Consider the following 18,918-nt stretch of genomic DNA (forward strand, 5'->3'; position numbering starts at 1 on the left):
CCCTAAATGACCCCTTTTTGAAAAGTAGACAGTCAAAGGTATTTAGTAAGAGGCATGGTGAGTTTTTTGAAGTTGTAATTTTTTCCCACAATTGTTGGGAAAATTAAGATTTTTTTTTTCACAAAATTGTCATACTAGCAAGTTATTTCTCACACACAGCATGTGCATACTTCCAATTACACACCAAAATACATTCTGCTACTCCTCCCGAGTATGGCAATACCACGTGTGTGTGACTTTTACACAGCCTGGTCACACAGAGAGGTCCAACATGCAGGGAGCACCATCAGGGGTTCTAGGAGCGTAAAATAACACCTCTAATTTCCTAATGACCTATTACATTTGTGAAGGCCCTGGAGCACCAGGACAGTGGAATTACCCACAAAATGACCACATTTTGGAAAACAAACACCCCAACATATATTCTATGAGGCATTATGAGTCTTTTGAACAGTTAATTTTTTTACACAAGTCTTCAGAAAATGTGGAAAGAAAATGAAAATCTTTTTTATTTTACGTAAAGTTGTCAATTTATAAGATATTTCTAACACATAGCATGTAAATAGCAAAAATTACACCCCAAAATACATTCTGCTACTCCTCCTGAGTATGGCGATACCACATGTGTGAGACTTTTACTCAGCCTGGCCACATACAGAGGCCCAACATTGAAGTAGTACCTTCAGGCATTCTAGCAGCATAACAATTACACATCACACAAAATAAATCTCATTTAATTCCTATCTATCACACTTTTGAAGGCCCTGGAGCACCAGGACAGTGGAATCACCCACAAAATGACCCCATTTTGGAAAGCAAACACCTCAATGTATATTCTATGAGGCATGGGCTGCAGATAGGTACTCGGGTACTCTGATGGGCTGGAGACAGGTACTCGGTTACTCTGATGGGCTGGTGACAGGTCAGGAAAGCAGGTACTCTGACAGGTACTCTGATGGGCTGGTGACAGGTACTCGGGCACTCTGATGGGCTGGTGACAGGTACTCGGGTACTCTGATGGGCTGGTGACAGGTACTCGGTTACTCTGATGGGCTGGTGACAGGTACTCGGGTTACTCTGATGGGCTGGTGACAGGTACTCGGTTACTCTGATGGGCTGGTGACAGGTATTCGGGTACTCTGATGGGCTGGTGACAGGTACTCAGGTACTCAGATGGGCTGTGACAGGTACTCAGATGAACTGTGACCGGTACTCAGATGGACTGTGACCGGTACTCAGATGGGCCGTGACAGGTACTCAGATGGGCTGTGACAGGTACTCAGATGAACTGTGACAGATACTCAGATGAGCTGTGACAGCTGCTCAGGTACTCATGTACTCAGATGAACTGTGACAGGTACTCAGGTACTTTGATGGCTGGTGACAGGTACTTTGATGGCTGGTGACAGGTCTTCTTTATTAGGGGGGCAATCAGTGTGTTTTGGTGTACACTGTAAGCGGTAACGAGACGTTACTGCAATCTCCTTCTCACACACGATCTGTGTGTGAGGAGGAGAACCCGGTAACATCTCGTTACCGCGGTTTGTTGACATTCTGTGACCGGCTGTGATTGGACACAGCCGGTCACATGGGGCTCTCGGGGTTGAGCTGTGTCAGGGTGACAAACCTTGCCCTATCACTGCTCCGCGCGCGCCCTAGGGGCGTGCTCGAGCGCCGTGCATGTGGACAGTACATGTGACCGGCTGTGATTGGACACAGCTGGTCACGTGGTAAAGGGCCATTGGCTCTTTACACAGATCTGGGATGGGCTGTGTCTGAGGGACACACCTCATCCCCGATCGGGGGCCCGCAGGAGTGGTGAGAAGCCGAGGACATCATACGACGCCTGCCCAGGATGGGAGATCCCATCTGCGGATGTCATATGACTATGGCCCGGTACTGAAGAGGTTAAAAAGTCCAGAGTTTGGGCCTATTATATTTTGGAAACAATATTTTTGTTAAAAACATCACCATCAATGCAAGCTACAAAATCCAGAGATTTAAAAGCTGAAAATGGTATGCTTTGTAGGGGAAAGGGAAAGTGGCAAAAAAAATTATAATTATAAAATATATATTATATATTTACAGTGCCTGTAAAAAGTATTCATCCCTCGAAATGTTCCACATTTTGTCATGTTACAACCCAAACCGTAAATGTATTTTATTGGGATTTTATGTGATAGACCAACACAAAGTGGCACATAATTGTGAAGTGGAAGGAAAATGATAAATGTTTTTTACATTTTGTTTACAAATAAATATGTAAAAAGTGTGGGATGCATTTGTATTCAGCCCCCCTGAGTCAATACTTTGTAGAACCACCTTTCGCTGCAATTACAGCTGCAAGTCTTCTTGGGTATGTCTCTACCAGCTTTGCACATCTAGAGAGTGACAATTTGCCAATTCTTCTTTGGAAAATAGCTCAAGCTCTGTCAGATTAGATGGAAAGCATCTGTGAACAGCAATTTTCAAGTCTTGCCACAGATTCGCAATTGGATTTAGGTCTGGACTTTGACTGCGCAATTCTAACACATGAATATGCTTTGGTCTAAATCATTCCATTTTAGCTCTGGCTGTATGTTTAGGGTTGTTGTCCTGCTGGAAGGTGAACCTCTGCCCCAGTCTCAAGTCTTTTGCAAACTCCAACAGGTTTTCTTCTAAGATTGCCCTGTATTTGGCTCCATCCATCTTCCCATCAACTCTGACCAGCTTCTCTGTCCCTGTTGAAGAGAAGCATGCCCACAACATGCTGCAGCCACCACCATGTTTCAGGGGGGATAGTGTGTTCAGGGTGATGTGCAGTGTTAGTTTTCTGCCACATATAGTGTATTGCTTTTAGGCCAAAAAGTAAAATTTTGGTCTCATCTGATTACACATGTTTGCTGTGTCCCCCACATGGCTTCTCGCAAACTGCAAACGGGACTTCTTGTGGCTTTCTTTTAACAATGGCTTTCTTCTTGCCACTCTTCCATAAAGGCCAGATTTGTGAAGTGCAAGACTAATAGTTGTCCTGTGCATAGATTCTCCCACCTGAGCTGTGGATGTCTGTAGCTCCTCCAGAGTTACCATGGGCCTCTTGGCTGCTTCTCTGATTAATGCTCTCCTTGCCCGGCCTGTCAGTTTAGGTGGACGGCCATGTCTTGGTAGGTTTGCAGTTGTGCCATATTCTTTTCAGTTTCGGATGATGGATTTAACAGTGCTCTGTGAGATGTTCAAAGCTTGGGATATTTTTTTATAACCTAACCTTGCTTTAAACTTCTTCACAACTTTATCCCTGACCTGTCGGGTGTGTTCTTTGGCCTTCACAATGCTGTTTGTTTACTAAGGTTCTCTAACAGCTGTATTTATACTGAGATTAAATTACACACAGGTGAACTCTGTTTACTAAGTAGATGACTTCTGAAGGCAATGTATGTATGTGTATATGTATATATATATCTCTCTCTCTCTCTCTCTCCTTCTCTCTCTCTCTATACATATCTATACATACACACACATATATACATACGCATACACAATTAAATTGAAATGTACTTGCCATTCAAAGTACTACTATAATTTGCATCCCAATACACCAATGGTTTAAATGTTGACATCTGCATTATGCATAAAAGGATGCATTACCTGTCTCGCTTAGTCACACAATATAGTATCTTTTTTCCAATTAGAAACACAAATCAATACACTCTAGAGATTTCAATAATTACTCCAGGCAATTTGTATTATCATTTCTTTCCTAATACCCATACTTTTCCCCTAGATTATTAAGAATCGCAAAAAAAAGCTATCTGCCAAGGCAATGTATTAAAAAACCTATCAAGTGGTTATCTCTTAAAAGCCATTTGTCTCTATGTTTAGTATCAGGTAAACAAACCATATCAATGAGAACATGTCCATGCCCTTAAAGAAAATATGACATATGATCCATTTAGGTGCTGTGTCTCTTCTCTGTAGTGTGTACTATGTTTGACTGAACTGTCTAAATACATTAAGATCATTTCCCTATAAAGAACACTGTGCAAGTAAAACAGATGCACAATTCCTAGAGGGCTTATTTATAAAGTAGTGAATATGACTTTTAACAAACATTCTCTTGAGGTGCATCGATCATTGTAATTTGAAACACATGCACCAAAAGATTCACTGTCAGATCCTCTGATATATACTGTAACTATCCTCCCTTAAACTTTACATATCTACAAAATGATTCTCACAATAATAACCTGATTAAAAACAATAAGGTAACAAGTCAGAAAGTAAATTCAGCACTGGCTCATGACACGTGGCGTCAGAAGGGGCGGTTCTCCGAGTGATGTCATTGGATGGCCACGCCCCATGGCTATATAAGAAATGGCTAGCAGCAGGAGACAACACAATGGAGAAAGACAGCATTAGAAGATCTGCTTTTTTTGTTTTTAGCAGGTAAGCTGCGGTGAGGAAGAAGACAGCATGAGGAGCACCGGAGGGAGAAGAAACTGCCGGAGGAAAAAGACATCGGTACCGGAGGAAAAAGACATCGGTACTGGAGGTAGAAGACATCGGTACCGGAGGAAGAAGACATCGGTACTGGAGAAAGAGGACACGTTGGAGCTACGACGGGTGACATTTTTAATTTTTAATTAAGGACTTGTCAAAAACTGTCTCTTGTTTTTTTAGCACTTCACTGCTTTTTGGGGTGTATGGGTAGGGGTACAATGTACCCCATACTCATTCACATGGGGAGCGGGATCCAGGGGCCCCCTTTCTTAACCACTTATGAATGGATTCGCCCCCCTCCCATGGTCTCCACCGCTTACCAGCAAAGACAATCACTTTCTCTCTCCTCACAAGCTGGCTGCTGAGTGAGGGGAAGGTGTCCCCCACTCAGCTCCATAGCACTGACTGGTAGAAGCGACATCAAACGTCACTTCCGCCCAATGCTCTTAAAGGAGAATTTTTTTTTGTTCAAATTACATTTTTATTGTTTTTATTGCATTTTAGTGTAAATATAAGATCTGAGGCCTTTTGACCCCATATCTCATATTTAAGAGGTTCTGTCATGCTTTTTTTCTATTACAAGGGATGTTTACATTCCTTGTAACAGGAAAAAAGTGACCATTTTTTTTTCTAAAAGGACAGTGTCAAAATAAAAAATAAAAAGTCAAATAAGTAAGAAAAATAAAATAAAATCCCAACGAGCTTGTGCGCAGAAGCAAACGCATACATGAGTAGCGCCCGCATATGAAAACGGTGTTTAAACAACACATGTGAGGTATCGCCGTGATCATTAGAGCGAGAGCAATAATTCTATCCCTAGACCTCCTCTGTAACTCAAAACTGGTAACCTGTAGAAATTTTTAAACGTCACCTATGGAGATTTTTAGGGGTAAAAGTTTGTCGCCATTCCACGAGTGGGCACAATTTTGAAGCGTGACATGTTGGTTATCAATTTACTCAGCGTAAAATTATCTTTCCCAATTAAAAAAAAAATTGGGCTAATTTTACTGTTGTTTTATTTTTTAATTAAAAAAAGTGCATTTTTAAAAAAAGAAAAAGTGCGCTTGTAAGATCGCTGCGCAAATACAGTGTGACAGAAAGTATTGCAACGACCGCCATTTTATTCTCTAGGGTGTTAGAAAGAAATATAATGTTTGGGGGTTCAAAGTAATTTTCTAGCAAAAAATTAATTATTTGGACTTGTAAACGAGTTTACAAGTTAATAAAAAATAGGTCTGGTCCTTAAGTGGTTAAAAGGGGCTTCCAGATTCCGATAAGCCCACTGCCCACAGACCCCCACAACCACCGGACAAGAGGCCCTTGTTCCCATCAACATGGGGGCAAGGTGCTTTGGGGAGGGGGAAGAGCCCCCCGCCTCAAAGCACCCATTCCCCCATGTTGAGGGCATGCGGGCTGGTATTCGCTCGCTCGTCCCCTCCCTTTCCTGACCTGCCGGCTGCATGCTCAGATAAGGGTCTGGTATGGATTTTGGGGGGACCCCCACATCATTTTTAATAAAAATGTTGGCATGGGGGGGTCCCCTCTTAATCCATACTAGACCCGAAGTGCCTGGTATGGACCTGGGGGGACCCCACTCTGTTTTTTTCCATAATTTTTTTTTTGCCGGCAATATTCTTTTTTACATTCAGCTGTCAGCTGCGGCGGCTGGCTTACCGGCCCGCTACTTAGCAACCAGCTATGGTATTGTACAGTGTTTAAAGGGGAAAATCAAAACCGTAAAACCCGTCAAAAATCGTATCACAAACACAACACTTGCGATTCTGGTGTGATTCAATTGAAGTCTTTTACATGCAAAACGTGGGAAAAAAAGTCCCTGACCCTTTCCAAAAACGCACCGGTTGCAAAACGCATAGATGTGAATATGTACCATAGGAAACCATGTTAAATGGACTGTAGTGTGTTTCTGCACACTGCAAAATGCACTAAAAAAAGCACAAGTGTGAACCTAGGGTAAAAGAGTTGGTCCGTGCTGGCCCAATAATATATAATGGTGATTTCTAATGAAACTCAGTGAATAACAATCAGGCACTGCCTGAAATCTTAAACGTCAGTTATAAATAATTTCTTACAAAACATTAATTTCAGAATTTACCCTATATGGCCAAAGGTACAGTATTTTGGCACAACTCCAACCTATTGAATTAAGGTGTTTGCATGAAGAGTACTTCCAATGCTAAAGCATACAGTACGAAGAAATTTTAGACAACTAAGTGCTTCTAAGTTTGTGACAACAGTTTTGGGAAAACATGACTGTGCCCATGTAAATAATCCAGGTTCATAAAGACATGTTTTGATTAGTTTGGGGTGGTGAAACTCCAGTGGTCTGCACAGAGCTTCAAATCTACTGAACACCTTAGGTATGAATTGGAACACCAATTGCGAGCCAGGTCTTCTTGTAAACCTGTACCTGATCTCACAAATTACCTTTTAGGTAAACTAGCACAAGTTCCCACAGATACGGTTCAAAATCTTGTGGAAAGCATTCCCATAAGAGTGGAGCCTGTTAAAGCTACAAAGGGTGGAGGGCATTTTCATGTTATTTCCTTAGGTTTGCTAATGGAATTTCCAACAAATTTGTCCCACAGGTATGATGGTCAGGTGTCCACAAACATTTGGCTATATAGTGCAGACAGAAGAATAATTATGTAGCAATATACATTGTGAGATCAAAACATAATAATCTGCATCAGTTTTGAATTCATCATTGTAAATCTGTCTGTGAAGGTTGTCATTTATCCAGATAAAGGTAAAGCTAGTAATAGTTATTCACATTCAACTAGACTTGTCTAATGCTAAAATGATGCTAAAAATGATTCATAGCTTCCCCACGCTTCTTCTATTTTAATGCCCCAGCATTTATATCTACACAGGTAGCACAGACAGCCTAATCCAATCACATGTAATATAGAGATGTTGATTATTCGAAAACAGGATGGGAGGTGTACACATTGAGGATTCACCCTGTTCTAGGTACATTATCCCAAGTTGGTGTCTGGAAGCCTGCACTGGTGTTAATCCCTCAATTTACATTGTTAAAGGTGTAGATTGTTGTATTGCCAGGTAAAATGAAAGATAGATGGTGCCCCACGCCCGCTCAGAGATATTCGTTCCAGCTTCATGTAGATTGCCTCTTTCATACATTTTGCAAACAAATTGACCTCTCAGTCTTTCAAAGAATATACCTTTTCAATAAAGTGTAGGGAAGCTGCTGAGTCTTGACCTGCTGAATTTTCCCTCCTATGTTGGGCCATTTGTTTGTTGAGAGATTGTTGTGTCTTCCCAGTGTATAGGTCTTTGAATCCCTCACTACACTACACATCTCTCACATGTCACAGTGCATCGCTGGGCTTGAAGGACACAAGGATGAAATGATTATTAATAATTGCTTTTGTTTTTTTCAGATGCTCCAGCTACATAAGGGATGACTATATAGTACGAATGACAGGCAGCGTACACAACCCCTGCTTCTTTGAAAGCTGCCAGAAAGGAATATCTGCGACTCTGCCATCTAATATTGAAGCCCTATGCCTCCTCTGCAATTTTTTTTGCCCGTCCCCTAGCCTGCTTTTTCAGACTGGAGGCAAGAGAGTAAAGTTGTAACTGTCAGCTGTTTGAGAGCAGTGCGATAATTCACAAAAACACCAGCCTGCAACAACCCATGCCAGCTACTACTCTAGTCAAATGAAGATATAAGAATCCAGATGGCACTTTAGTTCACCCACATCTGACATATCTGCTCTGAGCAGACTTTTCCTTCAAGGGATAGCTACAGTCAAAATAAAGACCTGCAGTGAGTGACACAATATTAGCTGTGAGTATATAGGTTTTTTAATTTCTGACTGTGGTGTGACTTGCAGCACAACCCCTAATGATGGTCTTACATGAGAAGGGTCCACTGTTGGCTGGAGCTAAAGGTGTAATATCAAGTTGAAGTGGACTCCACTGAAAAAGCATAAAGTCTAAGACTAACTTTACTTCCTGTTAAGGCCCCAAAATTCATGGAACATATTAAATATTTGTTTCAGAACTACAGACTTTTTGCAGTTTTCATTTAAGTTTCCAAACTAACGTTTACAATGTTTTTTTTTATGTTTATATACACAGAAACATTGATGTTGCACTGTGGTGCCTAAATAATACATTCTGTAGAACCATTAGAAATATTCAAAGTTTTTTGAGACAAAGAACTAATAAGAAGAGGATTTCACATTAGATTCTGGACAGTTAATGTGGCCCTCTTCTACCCTGCAGGAAAGACAGTCTTCATGAGAAATAGACAGTCGTGATGGACATTTTATTCTGGCAGAGACCATCAACACATTAAACAAAACAGTCATCAACGTTCAACATTAGCTGCCGATTTCAGACACATATTGACAGCTTTGCTTTCCTGAGGCAAATTACTAAACCACCCTGTTCCTCATTTCTGGAGTCCCTTCAATAGATGATTCATCATCCAAATGACAAAATGTCACATTAACGCCTCCTTCTATGCTGAATATGCCTAAAAACATATCATGCAAGGCTATGTCTGTTAATTGTTAAATATTAACCCATAATTATGCTTATGTTGCTTGGGAAAATATAAGAAATTATATCTAGCCCCAAAATCCTAAAATAGGTGTGTTAAAGTATTAATGTTTAATGTGTAAGGTCTGTTTTTTTTTTTTTTTTTTTTAATAACAAGCATGTTATACTTAGCTGCCCTGTGCAGTGGATTTGTACAGAGCAGCCCAGATCCTCCTCTTCTCGGATCCCCCACAGGCGCTCCTGGCCCCTCCCTCCTGTCGAGTGCCCCCATAGAAAGCAGCTTCAACATACAGTGGGGACGGAAAGTATTCAGACCCCCTTCTTTTTTTCATTCTTTGTTATATTGCAGCCATTTGCTAAAATCATTTAAGTTCATTTTTTTTTCCTCATTAATGTACACACAGCACCCGATATTGACAGAAAAACACAGAATTGTTGACATTTTTGCAGATCCTGCTCTGTCTGATTATACTGATTGAACTTGATTAGGAAAGCCACACACCTGTCTATATAAGACCTTAAAACTCACAGTGCATGTCAGAGCAAATGAGAATCATGTGGTCAAAGGAACTGCCTGAAGAGCTCAGAGACAGAATTGTGGCAAGGCACAGATCTGGCCAAGGTTACAAAAAATTTCTGCTGCACTTAAGGTTCCTAAGAGCACAGTGGCCTCCATAATCCTTAAATGGAAGACGTTTGGGACGACCAGAATTCTTCCTAGAGCTGGCCATCCGGCCAAACTGGGCTATTGGGGGAGAAGAGCCTTGGTGAGAGAGGTAAAGGAGAACCCAAAGATCACTGTGGCTGAGCTACAGAGATGCAGTCGGGAGATGGGAGAAAGTTGTAGAAAGTCAACCATGCTCTGCTGGGGTTTTTTGCCTTCCTCTGGATCAACTAAGGATATAAAAAATTGGGTATATTGGATTGTACGATATTTTTTATTTTATTTCTTGTTTTTAAGGTTGAACTGGGTGGACTTGTGTCTTTTTTCAACCTGACTAACTATGTAACCATGACTGCAGCCCTCCGCCAGTCGGGACTTTATGGCAGAGTGGCCCGACAGAAGCCTCTCCTCAGTGCAAGACACATGAAAGCCTGCATGGAGTTTGCTAAAAAAAAACCTGAAGGACTCCAAGATTGTGAGAAATAAGTTTCTTTGGTCTGATGAGACCAAAATAGAACTTTTTGGCCTTAATTCTAAGCGGTGTGTGTGGAAAAAAACAGGCACTGCTCATCACCTGTCCAATACAGTCCTAGCAGTGAAGCATGGTGGTGGCAGCATCATGCTATGGGGGTGTTTTTCAGCTGCAGGGACAGGACGACCAGTTGCAATCAAGGGAAAGATGAATGCGGCCAAGTACAGGGATATCCTGGACGAAAACCTTCTCCAGAATGCTCAGGACCTCAGACTGGGCCGAAGGTTTTCCGTCCAACAAGAAAATGACCCTAAGCACACAGCTAAAATAATGAAGGAGTGGCTTCACAACAACTCCGTGACTGTTCTTAAATAGCCCAGCCAGAGCCCTGACTTAAACCCAATTGAGCATCTCTGGAGAGACCTAAAAATGGCTGTCCACCAACATTTACTATCCAACCTGACAGAACTGGAGAGGATCTGCAAGGAGGAATGGCAGAGAATCCCCAAATCCAGGTGTGAAAAACTTGTTGCATCTTTCCCAAAAAGACTCATGGCTGTATTAGATCAAAAGGGTGCTTCTACTAAATACTGAGCAAAGAGTCTGAATACTTAGGACCATGTGATATTTCAGTTTTTCTTTTTTAATAAATCTGCCAAAATGTCAACAATTCTGTGTTTTTCTGTCAATATGGGGTGCTGTGTGTACATTAATGAGGAAACAAATGAACTTAAATGATTTTAGGAAATGGCTGCAATATAACAAAGAGTGAAAAATTTAAGGGGGTCTGAATACTTTCCGTCCCCACTGTAAATAACTGCATTGAATGCTGCTTGTATACCTGTTCAGCTTTTATGATGATTTTTTTTTTAAAATTACCTTGTTTTTTGGATTTGAGGTATTCATCACACTTCTGGTCTCTTTTCCAGTATAAATGACAACACCTATTATAGTACCTAAAACACAATGGTAAAACCTGATTAATGATTTGTATAAAGATTAAAAAAACAGCTGTTAAGACCATACACTTTACACTATAAACCATAATATATTTATGAATGTGAGTCAGACAGAGAGTACCTGTGACTTACTTTTAGGAACAAAATTAATTCAAACAACACTAAATTCTTAAAGTAGAACTAAAGTCTCCCATATGACAGTGCCAATCAAGACAGAAAGTGACGCGCATACCACAAAGTAAAACAAAAAAACTTTTTTTTTTTTACTTTCCTTAAATTGGTTGTTAACCCACTCATTAAACTTCATATAATCTTGTGTGTTTGCTAATGATAGGTGCTCCTGTCTCTGTGTTTTATAAAGAAATACCTGCTGTACCCGATCTCAGAACGCCACTCGGGACTCACGTGACCGGCCATCTCTCTCCTCTCCTCATCTGACAGCTGCAGCAGGCGGGGCAGAGATTCCCCCCGCTGACGTCAGTTGGGACGAGAGGAGGAGAGAGCCAGCCAGTCACGTGAGTGCTGAGTGGCACTCTAAAATCAGGTATAGCAGGCATTTTTTTTATAAAACAGAGACAGGAGCACCTATCATTAGCAAACACACTGGATTATATACGATTTTAAAGTTATTTCAGCAGCAGGAGGGGAAGGGGCAGGCACTTGACACAGAGCAGACAGACAGGGAGGGAGAGGGGAGAGAGGACAGAGGAGGACAGGAGAGCTGCAGATGACGGAGTCACATAAACTGACCACGGTGTCAGGGCTCAGCAGCCATGATAAACCGTGGTCAGTTTACAGGTGGGAGGACAGAACCAGGCAATATCAGCCAGGTAATTCAGGTGTTACAGAGGGCCAAATGACACAGCACACGCATTGTGCTGTATAGCATGCTTTAAAGCAGGGGTCTCCAAACTTTGCAACATGAGGGCCATATTGTACATTTTACAAGTATTCGGGGGCTGAAAAAAAATCAGTTATGTATAAAATAAACAAATAAATAAAATTTAAATGAATTAATATATTTTACATGGATCGTTTTTGTAATCAGCATGATATGACTGAACAAAAGAGAAACAACTTTAGTAAAACGCAAAGACATTCAAAATAAACTTGGGCCTTTAATATGAGTCGAAGAAAAATAAAATCAGTCTGCACCTTTCAACACAGATCTGGCAATTTTGTGTAAACAGCAAAATATAATGCAAAGAATTTTGTGCTTCATGTTCACAAAACAAAAAACATGTTTACAAATTTAATGTGAACGATGGAGCTGATTTTTTTATTTCAAAATGTCACTGTACCGAGGTTTCAAGCTTGAGGAGCCAATTATTAGAATGGACTTCAAATGATCATCCGATACATTTGCTTGATATTTGAACTTGACATACTTCATTTTTGAAAATGTTTGTTCACACAGGTATGTTGTACCAAAAACTGACACAGGTCTACGAGCAAATGGCTTCAAATTTGGAAACTGCTCAGGCTGCAAAGATTTATAAAATTGGATCAAGTTTCCTTCTTTATATTTGTCTTTCAGCATGTCATCTGATTGTAGGTCAATAATTTCCAATTGAAACTGACTTGGGAGTGTTTTAACATTGCAGTCAAATGGATTTTGAAACAGTTTTATATAATCTGCTCTTCTATCCAGATCAGAAAATCGCTCCTGAAATAGTTTTTGCAAGCCCTGAATGATTTCAGTAGCAAATGAAGAAGGAAATTCTGTTTCACTTTCTTCATGACATTTTTCACAACATGGGAAATGAACCAAATTATGGACTTTCATTCAGGGCAAAATTCATGCTTTTTGAAGGACAGGTGACTCTACATGCACAAAATAGGTCACAAATCAAATTGGTTTCACCTTGCAACTTCGGATTCAGTTGATTCATATGGTCTGTCAAATCTGCAAAAAATGCCAACTTTCAAAGCCAGTCAGGTGTTTGACAAAAGTGGGTCGGGTCGATTCTTTTCTGTTAGAAATGAATTTATTTCTTCTCTGAGCTGAAAGAAGCGTGATAGAACTGTTCCACAACTAAGTCACCGAATTGCTGTATAGTAAATCAAGTCAACATACTTTGAGTCAATTTCTTTCAGAAAATCACAAAACTGGTGATGATTAATCCCATGAGATCGAATAAAATTTACTACTGAAACAACAGGTTTCATAACACAAGACATATCCAGATATTTTCCACACAATGCTTGCTGATGGATAATGCAATGCAGGAACATGGGTTTTGAGAATCCACCAACCTCACAAGTTTTTAATTGTCCTACTAAACCTTACTTCGCCCCAGACATTTTTTTCATTCATCAATTGTCACACATTGCAGTTTATTCCACTCCAGGTTATATTCCGTCACAGTTTTTTGCAGTTTTTTGAAGATATCTTCTCCAGTTACTGTGCTGTGCATGTTATGCACTGATGCTAACTCTTGTGTGACATAAAATTCGCTGTCGACACCATGAATGAATACTAAAGGTTGTGATGTATCACACACATCAGTTGACTCATCAAGTGCGAGAGAATACACCAGAACATTTTATGCTTTTTCTGCAATTTGATTAATGATATTGCTTTCTATATCATCAATTCTACAAGAAACAGTATTTGGTGCAAGACTTATAGTTTTGAATAAATTAGCTTTTTCTGGGCATAACTCTTCCACTGCTTCCATCATACACTCTTTGATAAAATCTCTGTCAGTGAATGGTGTTCCTCTTTTAGCCAAGGCATAAGCTACTTTATAACTGGCCCGAGTTAAAGCTTAATTTTCATAAAATAGAGTAAATAGAGCTTTTTGGGAAAGCAAATTGCGCTGCATCGATTGAAATTTTTCCTAACGCTGTGTTCCTGTGAATTTGGAATAACTTTGTTCATGTTTTGTCTCATAGTGCTGATGCAAATTGTACTCCTTCAAAACTGCAACAGTTTTGTTGCATATGAGACAGAAGGCTTTATTGCCTGCTTGTACAAAAAAGTACTTTATGTTCTATTGTTCATTAAACAGGCGGCACTTGCTGTCCACTTTTCTTTTCTTTTTTCCTTCCGTAACTGAAGGGGAAATCTGAACAAGGAAAATATTTGAGAGTTTAGCTTACATCATAGTCCTCATCATAGTCCCCCCTTGTCTGTGTCGTCTTCAAGATACCCCTTTATATCTGTATCTCAGATTCCCCCCTCATATCTGTTTCCCCATCAGAGTCATCCCATACAACTGCGTCTCCAACAGAGTCTCCAACAAATCAGTGTCCCGAGATTTCCACACATCTGTGTCTCCATCAGAGGTTTCCACACATCTGTGTCCCCATAAGAGCTTTCCACACATCTGTATCCCCATTAGAGACTCCTTGCACACTTGTGTCCACATCGGAGCCTTTCCGCACATCCGTGTCTCAATCAGAACTTTTCCGCATGTTTGTCCCCATCAGAGCCTCCTTGCACATCTGTGTCCCCTTCAGAGTCTTTGTGCAACTCTTTGTCCCCATCAGAGCTGTTCCATACATCTGTGCCCCCCCATCAGAGTCTCCGTGCACATTGTGTCCCCATCAGAGCATTCCCGCACATCTGTGTCCCCATCAGAGCCATTCCGCACATCTGTGTCCCCATCAGTGCCTTTCCACACATCTGTAACCCTAACAGAGCCTTTCCTCACGTCTGTGTCCCCATCAGAGCCTTCCAACACATCTGTGTCCCCTCATCAGAGTCTCCTTGCCTATTGTGTGCCCATTAGAGCATTCCCGCACATCTGTGTCCCCATCAGAGCCATTCTGCACATCTGTGTCCCCATCAGAGCCTTTCCACATGTCTGTGTCCCCATCAGAGCCTTCCACATGCCTGTGTCCCCATCAGAGTATCCTTGCACATTGTGTCCCCATCACAGCCTTTCCACACATCTGTGTCCCCATCAGAGCCTTTCCACACATCTGTGTCCCCATCAGAGCCTTTCCACACATCTGTGTCCCCATCAGAGCCTTTCCACACGTCTGTGTCCTCCATCAGAGTATCCTTGCACATTCTGTCCCCATCAGAGCCTTTCCACATGTCTGTGCCCCCATCAGAGCCTTCCACACATCTGTGTCCCCATCAGAGCCTTTCCACACATCTGTGTCCTTCCTCACCAAAGCCTTCCATACACCTATGTCTCATCAGAGCATCCTTGCACATTGTGTCCCCATCAGAGCCTTTGCACATATCTGTGTCCCCATCAGAGCCTTTCCACACATCTGTGTCCTCATCGGAGCCTTCCACACGTCTGTGTCCCCATCAGATCCTTTCACACATCTGTGTCCCCATCAGAGTCTCCTTGCACACTGTGTCCCCATCAGAGCCTTCCACATGTCTGTGTCCCCATAACAGCCTTCCACATGTCTGTGTCCCCATCAGAGCCGTCCACACGTCTGTGTCCCCATCAGAGCCATCCACACGTCTGTGTTCCTATCAGAGCCTTCCACACATCTGTGTCCCCATAAGAGCCTTTCCACACGTCTGTGTCCCCCATCAGAAACTCCTCATCATCAGTGTCCTCCATCAGGGTCTCATCATCAGTGTATCCTCATCATCAGTGTCCCCATCAGCGGTGTCCCCATCAGCATTGTCCCCATCATCGGTGTCCCCTTCATCAGTGTCTCCATCATCAGTGTCCCCATCATCGGTGTCCCCATCATCGGTGTCCCCATCATCGGTGTCCCCTTCAGATTCAGGTTCAGATAAAAATTCAAGTGAAAATTTGCACCTGAACCGGTGAACAAAACCCCACCTTACACCTTTTTAAAAATTACTCTGAAACTGCAGCCAGACATATGCGAACTGAGCCTTAATAAACATTGTTGTTTGTCAGGAAAATATTGACACACAATTATTGAGCTGGTGTTTAATATACCAACGTCAAAAAGTGCTTATATTTTAGTTCACATAACACGTGCTATCCTGTTGTGATGACAACTCACCAGCTTAAGAATTACTAAGTGCAGTGAAAATAGTTATCTATTTTGACTGGCTACTCCATCAATGCCTGGATGAACAAGACATCACTCATTTGAGGAGTTACTCAGTAAACATTGGCTATTAAAAAGGGGTCAATTCTATAGTCAAGTAAATAAAAAAAAACTCTATAGCACCCAAGTGCAGACAAATGGAAACAGCAGCACAAAACAAGTAGCTACATGATCAGATAAAATCCATGACGGACTTCCTGCAGCTTTGAAGTCAGACTGAAAAAGGACATCCTGCGTGTGGGCAAGAATAAAAATTAACAGTCCTACCACACAATATATTGGAACACATGAGCCAACTTTAGCCACACGGTGCCATATATAGACAATGTGTTATACATTAAAGACTGTGCGATAATGTTGCCAATGAGTCAGCCTTTCTAATGCTTACATAGTCAAATCATTATTATAAATATTACTTAAATTACTCTAACGCCAAAGTATTCAGCAAAAATATGGGTATTATTTTGCTTAGCAGAAGATCATCAGAACTTAAGATATATTTTCCATAGCAGGTGTTGTGCAAATATGTAGAAATAACAGAGCTAGACCCAAGTAATTAAATGGCTACATATTTTACTGAACTAGTCAGCAAGAAAAAAACATCACTCAACTATACCTGTGATGTACAGAAAGATAAAGTGATGTAGCCAGTATAATATGCACACTATTGCACAAAATCAAATGCAAAAAATGTTGAGGGATATCTGATACTAACTTTTACCCACAGACTAGTGTCTACTGAACTATCTTTGACACTAAGTAGTTATCACTTTCAGGTGTGTTGATTATCGAAAACAAAGCAACACTTAACAGTTTTTTCAGGGGCTTTATAAGGAGGACGCCGGGAATCCGAGGGGCGTCTTTGAACCATGCCATAGTAGTTCAAATAAATTTTCTCTGTACAAGTTGGTCTCTTCCAAGGAGCGGGGGACCCTCTGTCCATTCATTGGGGCAGATATCACGGCCGTTGGATGTTCCATGCTGGGACCATTAATAACTCATATTTGGTAAGTCCAGCCTATTTGGATCTTTTTGGGGTGGTTTACATTTTTCCAGTGGTGTTTGATGCCCCGGGATTTACAGTCCCCTCCTTTGGAGGGATGTTCTCCTTGGTTAGCGTCTTCACCTGCATTGCCCCATCCTGTATACATTTATATTCACTGTTAATTATGGGCTCTTAATTTATTTATATATATTCACTTATTTTCTGGTTGTTTCCCCTCTTTTTTCCCTTGGGGGGTTGGGATCATTATTTTTTCTCTCCCCCTGTATGGGTTGGACCATCTTTATTGGGGCCACTTCACTTCTAGGCCCTTTTTGGACCAAATAAGTTGTAAGTGTGATTTAATTCATTTATTCATTTTCTTTTTCCTTTCTTGATTGTTCTCCTTGGTTGCATTTACCCATTCCCATGCTTTGGGTGTCTGGGGGGGTTTTAGCCTCCTCTTGTTTGATGAAAGGCTAATATAAGCTTTTTGGACGATCGATGGTATGGAGGAATTTCTAATATTGTATTTTTGACATGTAAGTTTTTGAATCATGTTGATGGGCGTTCAACATCAATTCTATGTTATTATTTCTTTTTGTACATTATATATTTATATTGTATTTTACATTTCAGAAGTGGCAAAATTGTCCTGGATGAAAATTATATTTATATATTTCGAAACGCGTTGGACTCTCACTCATGGATGATCATCATTTATGCAGTGGGATTTTCACCACTTCTGTCAATTATGAATGTATTACTATTATTGTTTATATGAATGTGGTTGTTTCCATTGAAATTATGGTTTTATTAATTTTTGTATTAATAAATTTAAGATTTTATCAAATTTTTAATATTTTTTCTAAATAATTGCCCTTAAAATCCCACCTTTGAGGTTCTCTCTTTTTCAAAATTCTAAGGGATGTTGTCAATTTACACGCCAACCTCTGGGAGTCTATTTGTTTTCTAACATTTAACGCACCTAAGAATCTATAACATGTTTTTGAGGCAATGGAAAAACATCAAGAAAGCTTGTTTAATGCTCATGAAAGTGTTGTTTTTCTAGAGGAAAGTGCTTAAAGGTGAAGTGATGTAGAGGAAATTAGCAGACATTTTTTGTGAATTCTCTGCAAGATGGATTTGTATACTTTGATCTCTTTGACACTTGGCTTGGTCCGGCTCAACTTTACTGAAACAAAAAGCTTTGCCAATTGCAATAATGCTCAATGCCCCTGCTTCTGCCCTGAACTGTCAGTATTGCTGGCTGGCTTTATGCTTTTGCCTCATCACAGAAGCGAATGGTGTTACCACACAGCTGCTCTGTTTAAAACAGGAAATGGCTGTCTTTGCTCTATCCTAGTTCTTTATTATTCCCCAGTGCATTCTGGGATACAGGAACCTCCACCACCTCTCCCTCAGCTTCACACACCATAAATGCTATACTGTAGAGGAAACATGCTGCTTAATTTTTAACACAACACAACGCTACTGCTTCTGTGTGTACTACACTGTGTGGTGCCCACTGTAATATTCATGGCAGGCATTGAAGGGTGATTATGAGGTTTTATAAATGCAGCTTTAACATATGGTGTATACTCACATGATCCCTAAATGCTCCAGGAACCCAATGTTTACTATTTTTCTTCTTAAAATAATCACCCACATAAGGATTTCATGATATGGAACCAAGGATTTTGAACTGGGAAGATTTTTCCTTTGCCCAACATGTGCAACTACTGACATGCACACTGGGCAATCCCATCACTGCTCATGATGTGTTTATGGGCTGGTAAGGTCACATGTACAC

The 18,918-nt window shown here is 40.8% G+C and overlaps 1 protein-coding gene across 2 annotated transcripts in view; it reads right to left on the minus strand.

Annotated features, from left to right (window-relative positions):
* Positions 1-18,918, minus strand: part of ATP9B (ATPase phospholipid transporting 9B (putative)) — a 581,467-nt gene that overhangs the window by 220,287 nt on the left and 342,262 nt on the right. For both annotated transcript variants that reach the window (XM_073631215.1, XM_073631214.1), the window contains exon 11: positions 11,043-11,119. In XM_073631215.1, the coding sequence (XP_073487316.1) occupies positions 11,043-11,119 (77 nt within the window). The remainder of the gene's footprint in view (positions 1-11,042; positions 11,120-18,918) is intronic.

This window comes from Aquarana catesbeiana, linkage group LG05, assembly GCF_042186555.1.
Source record: "Aquarana catesbeiana isolate 2022-GZ linkage group LG05, ASM4218655v1, whole genome shotgun sequence".
NCBI classification, from domain to species: Eukaryota; Metazoa; Chordata; class Amphibia; order Anura; family Ranidae; genus Aquarana; species Aquarana catesbeiana.